At 35.7% G+C, this 10596-nt stretch overlaps 1 protein-coding gene across 1 annotated transcript in view; it reads left to right on the top strand.

Moving 5' to 3' along the window:
• The window catches only part of LOC106874692 (uncharacterized), a 119151-nt gene that overhangs the window by 52590 nt on the left and 55965 nt on the right, over positions 1 to 10596 (top strand). The window contains exon 5 of the mRNA XM_052973493.1: positions 107 to 176. Coding sequence (XP_052829453.1) covers positions 107 to 176 — 70 coding nt within the window. The remainder of the gene's footprint in view (positions 1 to 106; positions 177 to 10596) is intronic.

Genomic DNA, 10596 nt, shown 5'->3' with positions numbered 1-10596 from the left:
TGCTTGCGAGCATGGAAAACTGACATTAAATGATTTGTAGTAGGCATTCCTGTGAACATTCAATATTCTCCACTCATTTTTTTAATGTCTTTTTCTAATTTCACAGGTCAGCTGAAAGTTGGTGACCAGCTGCTTAGTGTAAATGGTAACACTCTTGAGGATGCTACAAATGAATAGTAAGTATACTTCAGTTATCTCAACAACAGTTTTAACTCAATCACTATACTTTCACTTATTTTAACTCAATCACTTTACTTTCACTTATCTCCTCATACTTATTTTAACTCTCTCTCCTCTCTCTCTCTCTCTCTCTCTCTCTCTTTCCATACATTTAGTTTGATTTGTGTAATATAGTCCCAATTTGTGTATACTAAAAATAACTGCAAGCCCTTAATCTCTGAACAAAAGATCTGTATTCCTTCTCTGACGGAGATCAAATTAACTAAAAACTAGTCAACAAAGCACACTTTTTTCTGCTCATGAAGAAATAAAATGTGATTTAATCATTTTATTCAATTTTCATAATCAAGGGTAGAAATTTTTGCTTATCAAAAAAACAAAAAGATATATCTTAGATTTCATTTCTAATTAAGAAAAAAAATACAATATAGTTATGAATTAATAACTTCATATATAGTATATTTTAATCCAGTAGGGTTGTTTATCATTGTCACTTTAGTGTTCACTTTTCCATGCTTGCATGGGTCAGATGGAATTTGTGGAGACAGATTTTCTACAGTTGGATGCCCTTCCTCTCACCAACCCTCACCTGTTTCCAAGTGAAGTAATATTCCCCTGTGATAAGACATGTTTTCATGAGTGATTGGAAACAAAAGGATACTGCTTGCATAATGGTATTCACTTGGAACTATCACATGATGTCAAGATAAAGAGACAGTAACACACACACACACATTGCATATATATATATATATATATATATATATATATATACAATGGACTTCTTTCCATTTCCGTCCACCAAATTTACTCATAAAGCTTTGGTCGGCTTGGAGCTGTAGCACAAGACACTTATGCAAGGTGCCAAGTAGTGGAACCAATCTCGGAACTGTACAGTCCAGAAGCATATTTCGTGCCATGCCTGCACCTGTTTAACTATTACAGAAATCAATGTAGTATTTTAAAGATATTATACTGCTCAATAGCTGTGGAAGAAACCTCTTTTTCTCTCTCTCTCTCGCTTTTGCACAATTTTAGACCATTGCAGGTTCATCTGAGTTGGATTATTAAGTGCTGTTAAGTGCATCTTTCAAGAACTCACTGTGGTACCAGAAATAGAACATGAACTATCAAGCTCTATGCCAATACAATTTTTATAACTAACACTACTTCCATGGCCAAAATGGAAATGTCTGTGTGTGTGTGTGTGTGTGTATTTTTCAACTTATGAATTACAACCAACCAACGTTACAATGAAAGTCACCCTTTCTTCTCTCATTTATCTTTTCTTATGCAACATTGTTGAAATAATCATAGTTTTTTTAATCTTTTAGCATTCAGATAATTCTGTCGAATGTGATGCTTATTTATTCACATTGTTTTCAATTAATCATGCATTATCTCATAACTTTGGAGATTTCAATGGTGTGATTGATTATTTTTTTAGAATAACATTGTGGGGTGGGTGTCAGAAGGCAGATCTGGTCAGTTCGAACATAAAATAGGTTGAATATTTGGGCTAAATACGGCTGATTTAACCTTTTAAGCATTCAAATCACTCTATCAAATGTAATGCTTATTTATTCACATTGTTTTGAATTGATCAAGCTTTATCTCATAAATTTGAGATTTCAATGATATGATTGTTTAGTTTTAGAATAACATTGTATGGTTGGTGTGAAAGGCAGGATCTGGTTGGTTTGAATGTAAAACCATGTAGAATATTTGAGCTGGATTTCACCTATTTAAATACTAAAGGATTTAAACTTCTATTTTCAGTCTGTATAACATTGAGTATTCTATTGAATTGTTGTATTTCTTCAAATTATCTATTTGCTGATAGCCTGGTATACACATACCATTGTTATCCCAGTCAATTAAACATAATTCTTTTTTACAAGCTGGTTTTAGTTATCTCTATCCAACTTCATATTCACAGTCACCCCTCAGCCACTCCATTATATTTGGGAATACTGTTTTCTAATGCTTTGTCTAATTACATATTCCTGTTTTTCTTATTTTCAATGTACCTGGCTTGTCATATTTCATTTCTCAGCACCTATTCATTCAACCCATCATCCATATGCATTATGTGTGTGTTTTCAGATATGTATGTGTGTGTGTGTGTGTGGTTACAGGTGATAATGTATACCCGTGTACATGTGTATTTCCAAGTGTGTGTATGTATACAGTGAAATGATTACAGGTGTGTGTGTGTGTCTTTGGGCTTAATTTGATAAACAAGTTTGTGTGGGAAATATCTTCATTTGTAATTTAGATGACTTCTAATTTGTAAGATGCAATATGTGAGCATTGTGAACAATTGCGGGACATACATAATAGCATTATAACTAGGTCAAATTGGCCAAGCCAGTTTCTCCTGTTGACCTTTTGTACAGCAGTACCCCCATCATGAGAAATTTCAGAAGAACTATACAAAGACTTGAGTCTCTATTATCACCGTAACACTATTTGAGAAGGTGAAAAGAAACTAACTTTCACCTACCCCAATACCATCATCATCATCATTATTTAACATCTATTTTCCATGCTGGCATGTGTTTGATGATTTGTCAGGCGCTGGCAAGCCAGAAGACTGCACCAGGCTTCACTGTCTGTTTTGGCATGGGTTTTTATGGCTGGATGTTCTTCCTAACATCAACATGAATATCCAAATTAGAGTAAGGGTGTGCTACCTTGAAGAAGGCATTTCAATCTAATCACAGCCTGAAGTTTACAATGCAACGTTTATTTAGTTTCATCTTTTATCTGATACTTGTTTCAGTCTTTTGACTGTGGCCATGCTGGAGCACCATTTTATAGGGTTTAATCAAACAAATCTACCCTAGTTTTTTTTTTTAATTGTTGTTGTTGTTATTATTATTATTATTATTATTAAAGCCAATCTGTTCTATTCTGAAGCTATCAGTCTCTTTTTGCTGAACTGCTAAGTTACAGGGATGCAAACACACCAACACTGGTTGTCAAGTGGTGGTGGTGTGTTGAACAAACACACACACACACACACACACACATACATGTGGGTATATATATATATATATATATATGCAACATGCTTCTTTCAGTTTCTGTCTTACCAAATCCACTCACAAGGCTTTGGTTGGCCCATTCCCAATGAGGGTACATACTGCCCACTGTGAATGGGTTAGTTCCATTGACATAGCTGACCAAATATGATTGGGTCTTGCCTACCAAGTGCAGGAGGCTGCTTGAAGTCCAGTTTGTCAGAAACTACCTGACAGCTGACCACCACATCTTATTTTTCTCTGGGAGTGTACTCTTGTTTTCTTGAACATAAACACGCTCATATACTTCACTAGTTCTCTCTCTTTCTCCATTCCACCTGCCTCACCAATACATAAATATGCAGCACTAGACTGATGAAAAATCTTCCAGTCTTTGCATTCATGAACTGCATTCCAGTTTGAACCCCTATTTCTCACTTTTTGATAATCCTTTCTACCATAGGCACAAGGTCTGAGGTTCTGAAGGGTGGAGGGTGTCAATTACATTAACCCCAGTGCTGCATTGGTACTTCTATTTTATTGCTCTGAAAGGCTGAAAGATGAAGTCAGCTTTGGCAGAATTTGAACTCAGAACTTAAAGTCAGAGGACATGCCACAAAGCATTTTGTCCAGCTTGCTATTGATTCTGCCAGTTCACTGCCATCTCACCACTTAATAATAATTTCAAATTTTAGCACAAGGCCAGCAATTTCGGGGGAGGGATAAGTCAATTATATGGACTCCAGTACTCAATTGGTACTTGTTTTATCAAACCCAAATGGATGGAAGGCAAAGTCGACCTCTGTGGAATTTGAACTCAGAACATAAAGACAAATGAAATACTGCTAAGCATTTTACCTGACACGCTAACTGTCCTGCCAATTTGCTGCTCTCTTACCACTAGTTGTTACACAAATGAACATGGGCCAACAAGTGAGCTTCTGTAGTTGTTCAACCTGCTATAAATAGCAGCTAAATCTCCTTCAAATCACTCTGTCACTTTAATAACATATTGGATAATGCAATCCTGGGTTTCTTGCAAAGAGGAATAAGACATGATTGCCATGGCTGGACAGAATTCTCTTGAGATAATATGAAATAATACATGATTGATTCAAACCAATATGAATAAATAAGCATTACATTTGACAGAGAAACTTGAATGCTAAAGAGTTAATGTACCTGTTAAACATTTGTAAGTCAACACCTGCAGGAAAGACCTGACCAGGGAAGGTATTCAAGGGGCTTGATGTTCTGAGAAGGCAGGGCTCTCTTCCCTATCCTCTTAGTCACCTGAGCAAATGTGCACATCCTAGGTTTTTAGATACACTCTACACTTAAACCAAAGCTCTTATCACACATATGAATAAAGGTCAACCTGGTCCTAATCAACAACAACAGTGACACAAACCAATGAGACAGCTTCATTATGGTTACTCAATTGTTAGAAATAGCAACTAAATCTCCCTGAAACAATATTCTGCTATTTAAAAAAAAAAGACAAAGAACACATTAGACATAGTATTGTCTAGAAAGAAAGATGGGATGATTATATCTGGAATGACTTTGATCATATACCTGCTCAGTCTAAAGACTGACCTAGGGCTAAAAAAAAAAACACTTCCACACATGGTCTTCTCCAGACAAAGATCTCCTGTCCTTTTATTATAGTCTATCTCTGATGTCCAAACTGCACTCATCGTTCCAGCATTCTGATGAAATATCTGCATGAGTGTAGAGTCTGGCCTCTCCTAAACTCACCTCTTCCACCCGCAAAGATTTACATTTGCTTTGATTCAAATTTGTCAATTCTTAATCTTCTAAACAAGTCTGCTCTCTCTGATTCTCTCTATCTATCTATCTATCTATCTATATATCTATCTATCTATATATATATATATATATGCAGGATCACTGCCAAAGCAGTGGTCTCGCTTTCGTGCCAGTGGCACGTAAAAAAGCACCATTTGAGCGTGATCGTTTCCAGATTCGCCTTACTGGCACTTGTGCCGGTGGCATGTGAACAAAACATTGGACTGACTCCTGTGCAGGTGGCACGTAAAAAGCACCCACTAAACTCTTGGAGTGGTTGGCATTAGGAAGGGCATCCAACTGTAGAAACTCTGCCAGATCAGATTGGAGCCTGGTGCAGCCATCTGGTTCGCCAGTCTCCAGTCAAATCGTCCAACCCATGCTAGCATGGAAAACGGACATTAAATGATAATGATGATGATGATGATATATATATACACATAAATCTCATCATCATCGTCCTTAGTGAGTTCAATGTTCTCAGCTGCTCTTCATTCTCAAACCCACCTTTCACAAAAATGATGGCACTGGTTCAGCATGGAAAGCGAACATTAAACGATGATGATGATGATTGGGGTCAATGTAATCGACTTAATCCCTTCCCCCAAGGCCTTGTGCTTCCAATAGAAAGGATTATTATTATTACTATTATACTTGTTTGTTTTGATATTAAGACTGGAAAAAAAAACTCAACCTTTTACAAAAAATTTTGGACCTGGGTTTACACCACCATAAGCAAACCTCATTCCTGTACTTGTGCACTAGTATGTGATATCAATAGCAGGGCTTCGATAGAAGTTTGGTGAAAGCAATGATATCATTGCTTTTGCCATTAAGCAAAGTTGTTTCCTGTATTTGGCCTGAGAACCTCTTATTTAAGCACCTCATCTATAACTGTAGAGACACGTGGCTTAGTGGTTAGGATGTTGGACTCATGATCATAAGACTGTAGCTTCGATTCCTGGACCAGGCTGTAAATTGTGTTCTTGAGCAAAACACTTCATTTCACATTGCCCCAGTTCCTTAAGTTGATTCAACGGATCAGCATCCTATCCAGGGAGGAATATATATTCCAGAGAAACCAGGAAACTGATCCTTATTCTCTTTACAGAGTGATGTAGACTAGCTATATATCGCTTAGATCTTTGATTAAAAGCTTCCCGCTTGATTACAATATTATTGCATGGGAGACCGGACGTTAAACGATGATGATGATGATGATGATGATATCGATACAACTTTATTTTTTATTAAAAAATCTATCAGCTTTAGTATGTTCCAAGGTTCAGTTAAGCAGTAACTTGGCAGAGTTGTTAGAGAGCCACCTAGAATGTCTTGTAGTATTAGTTGCAACTCTCTGTTCCGTGTTCAACTCCTATCAAAGTCAACTTGGTCTTTCATTCCTTCAGAGTTAGTAAAGTACCATTCTTATAATGATGCCGATTTTTCTTTTTCTCCCTCTCTTTCATTCTCTTTCCCTGCCAAAAGAAAATGGCTGTTACCAGACCTGAAGAAAGATGGATTTTGCTGGGTTTAAAATGCAAATTGTATGCTAATTGTCATTATACAGTTCCTTTATGTTTCCAAGAGTTGAAAACTCAAGGACGGAAGAGTTTAGCTATGTACCCCAAGCCCCATGCCCCAATTTCTTGCATATTAATGACCTACTTGCTTTCACTTATGTGCAAATGATACCATTCAGCACTTGCCCTTCCTTAACATTAACACACACACACACACGCACACTGGCACAAGCACATGCACACACACATGCACTGATGCATGCTTCATGCACTGACATGCACACAGACTAACATGCATACGCATACACATGCATATATATATACACACACACACACACACACACACACACACACACACAGCAGTTATCCATCCATATGCAAACTAGACACCTCATGACAAACTTTGCACTGCTTCTATGCACAAAAATTTGAAAAAATTTTAATGAGGACATGATAATCTTGTCTATTTATTTCACATAAAAAAAAATGCAGAAGGTAAAGATGGCTTGAAGGATAGTCTTTCAAAAACGAATATTTCAATATGAAAAACAAGAGCAACAAAAGAAAAAAAAATAAGCAGGATTTTATTTTCATCAACCTACCTACATTTTTTTTTTTATGCTAAACAATTGACTTGTATGGGTGCATGTATACCTTGAAAAGAGAGGGAGGAAAAACAAGTTTTCACCAGTTTGTACGTTTGTGGGAAAAGAAAAAACAATTTTTCTATGAACGATCATCATCATCATCATCATAAAGACATTATTAATTTGCTTAGCTAGAAAATCAAGCATTTCTTTAGATATTTTGACCTCACTAATGTTTTTTAGAGCATAAGTTGATGATCTTTATGACTGTAAAAATGATAATAGTAATATCATTACTATTATAGAACTGTTATGTCATCACATTCTTGGCAATAAACCTCTAATTCACTCTCATGCCATAACAAACTGCAATTACACCTCCTCGAGTGGAGAGATGGGGGGAGGGCGAGAGATAGAGAGAGAGATAACTTCATTTTTTTCTTTATCTTTTTATCTTTTTCTTGTGGCAGCACCTTGCAGAATTTTTAGTCAAATGAATCAACCCCAGGAATTTTTTTTTTTCTTTTCTAATTTTCTAAAGCCCGATGCTTATTCTACTTGTTTGTTTTGCCAAATCGCTAAGTTACAGGGGCATAATAACACCACTTGCAAGGCTTTGGTGAGCCTAAGTCTATAGCTGAAAATACTTAGCCAAGGTGCCAGCCACGAGGGTTAATTAACCACCTACAAAGGTGCTTCCTACATGGTTGCTCAAACTCCTAGAAATAGCAGCCAAATATCCTTCCAACTAAAACCCAGGATCTACAAAACAAAAATAATGGATACATTGGATAATGAAATCAGAGATACACATTGCACAGTAAAAAATAAAAAAAACTGACAAGATGATCGTAGCTGTCCTGCCATTGGTTATAGATCTCTGTGTATTCAAACCTGAAGATGAAAACTAAACAACTGTGTGTGTGTTTGTCATAAAGTGATTGACTGAGATTTTGTTGTCTTTGTTTGGTGTTCTCAATGTTTGACACAACGCTTTGTTTAACACAAGTCTACTATTGTATTGATACCTATTTCTAACTACTCTTAACTTCACAGTTGACTGGTCAGCAGATGTAAAACTCATTGAAATTACCTTTTATCCCACCCCAATTAATATCTTTTTTTTTTTTTTCTGTAAATCATCATTAACATCTATTTTCTATGCTGGCATGGGTTAGACAGTTTGACAGGAGCTGACAGACCCAGAGAGCTGCACTAGGCTCTGATTGTCAGTTTTGGCATGGTTTCTACAACTGCATGTCCTTAACACCAACCACTTTACAAAGTGTAATTATACAGATAAAAAGCTTTGTAAGACACCTGAACTCAATTATTAACCTTCGAGTTTGTTTCTTACGTAAGCTTCAAGTTTGATATTGTTATGAGTATTTTAAAATAAAATGGAAAAGCAGTTCAAAATAAATTTAAAATGCTGACCTCACAAATTGGCGTGGTACCTGTTTTACAACTATTACAATTATAACAAGAGTTTTCAATATGACAACTAAATTCAATTATTAACCTTCAAGTTTGACATAGTTATGGGTATTTTAACCATTTGTGGAGATGCATGGCTTAATGGTTAGGGTGTTGGACTCTTGATTGTAAGATAATGGTTTTGATCCCTAGACTGGACGATGCATTGTGTCCTTGAGCAAGACACTTCATTTCACATTGCTCCAGTCCACTCAGCTGGCAAAAATGAGTAATCCTGCAATGGATCTGTGTCTCGTCCAGATGGGGAATATATATGCCATGAAACAGGGAAACTAGCCCTAATGAGCCTGGCATGGCTCAAAAAGGAAACCTTTATTTTTTGTTTTTATTTTATTTTAACCCTTCAGAATTCAAATTATTCTGTCGGATGTAATCCTTATTTATTCCCATTGTTTTGAATTAATCATGCATTACCTCATAGTTTTGAGATTTCAACGATGTGCTTGTTTATTTTTAGTATGACATTGTAGGGTAGGTGTAAGAGGTGGAATATGGTCAGTCTGTACATAAAGCAAGTATAATATTTAGGCTAGATATGGCCAGTTTAAATGCTAAAGGGTTAAAATAAAATGGAAAAGCAATCAAAATAAATTAAAATGCTGACCTCTCAAATTTTTGTGGTACCTTTTTTTACAACTATCAAGATTATTATGATGTTTGTGATAAGACAACTCAAATTCAATTATCAGTTTGTTTCTTAATAAGCTTCAAGTTTGATATTGTTATGGGTATCTGTTTGCTCAAGATGTACAGACACACAGACACTCCTCCCAACTTGTCATTCTCTCCATCAGAAATTCAGTGAACCAGTGATTGGCTTGCTTAAAACCTGTAACAACTGATATTATTGTTACACAAAAATGCTCTAAAATAAAATATAAATAGGAAGTTTACTGTGTCATGTTTTTGTTGTTGTTTAGCATCAAATCAAATCAAATCCCATTTAGAATATTTATGATCAAAGACATTCCATCCATAACTTCCTTTTTTATCTTTTTCTTTTTCCTTTTTTTTTTTTCTTGGCAGTGTATTCCTGACTACATTATCAACTGTCCTTCTTTTATTTCTTTTTAGGCTGATAGTATGATGTAAGAGAAACTCAGTTGCTATTTCTAACATGTTAGGTGACTATTTAACCCTTTAGCATTCAGCTTACTCTGTCCAATGTTATACTTATTTATCATTTTGAATTAACCATGCATTATATCATAGCATTGTGGTGTGAGAGGCTCAATTTGGTCAGTTGGAACATTTGGGATGGATATCGTTGGTTTAAATGCTAAAGGGATGAAGGCTACACCATGTTGGTCCATAATGTTTGTGTTGTTATTTCCAATGGCTATGGTATATTGAAGGTTTTGATTAAGAAATATTTCTGGACTCAACCCACCAAGAATTTAGATCTGATGCTGCAGCACTCAAAAATATAAATTTTTAAATTATTTGTTTTAGTAACTTTATGGTATATATTTTTGAACAACAATTATATTATTTATTTACTTATTTTTTCTACTTCCTGGGTCTGGAGGAAGAAGCAGTTCTTGTGGCTTTTGCATGTCCACGGTTCCCATTCATTCAAATTTGCTTACAAGGAATTGGTCGACTTAGACCTACAGTAGAAGACATTTTTTTTTCCTGAGGTGCTACACAATACAATGGAACACAAGATCACCTGGATGGGAACTTCTTAAATATTCAGCCTTACCTGTGCTTTTCTGTTTGTTTATTTTTCCTAGATTTCTAACAAAAAGTTTTTTTTGTTTTTTTTTTTATACCTGATCAATAGTCAAAATAGTTTAGAACCTATGATTTAACATATCTGCTTTCATATTTATGGCGCAGGCATGGCTGTGCGATAAGAAGCTTGCTTCCCAACCACATGGTTCCAAGTTCTACTTTAGCCTTGGGCCAACCAAAGCCTTGTGAGTGGATTTGATAGACAGAAACTGAAAGAAAGACCTTTGTGTATGT

The sequence above is a fragment of the Octopus bimaculoides genome, chromosome 16 (genome assembly GCF_001194135.2).
Source record: "Octopus bimaculoides isolate UCB-OBI-ISO-001 chromosome 16, ASM119413v2, whole genome shotgun sequence".
Lineage (NCBI taxonomy): Eukaryota > Metazoa > Mollusca > Cephalopoda > Octopoda > Octopodidae > Octopus > Octopus bimaculoides.
The sequence above is the reverse complement of the archived record's forward strand: the minus strand, read 5'-3'. Positions and strand labels throughout refer to the sequence as shown.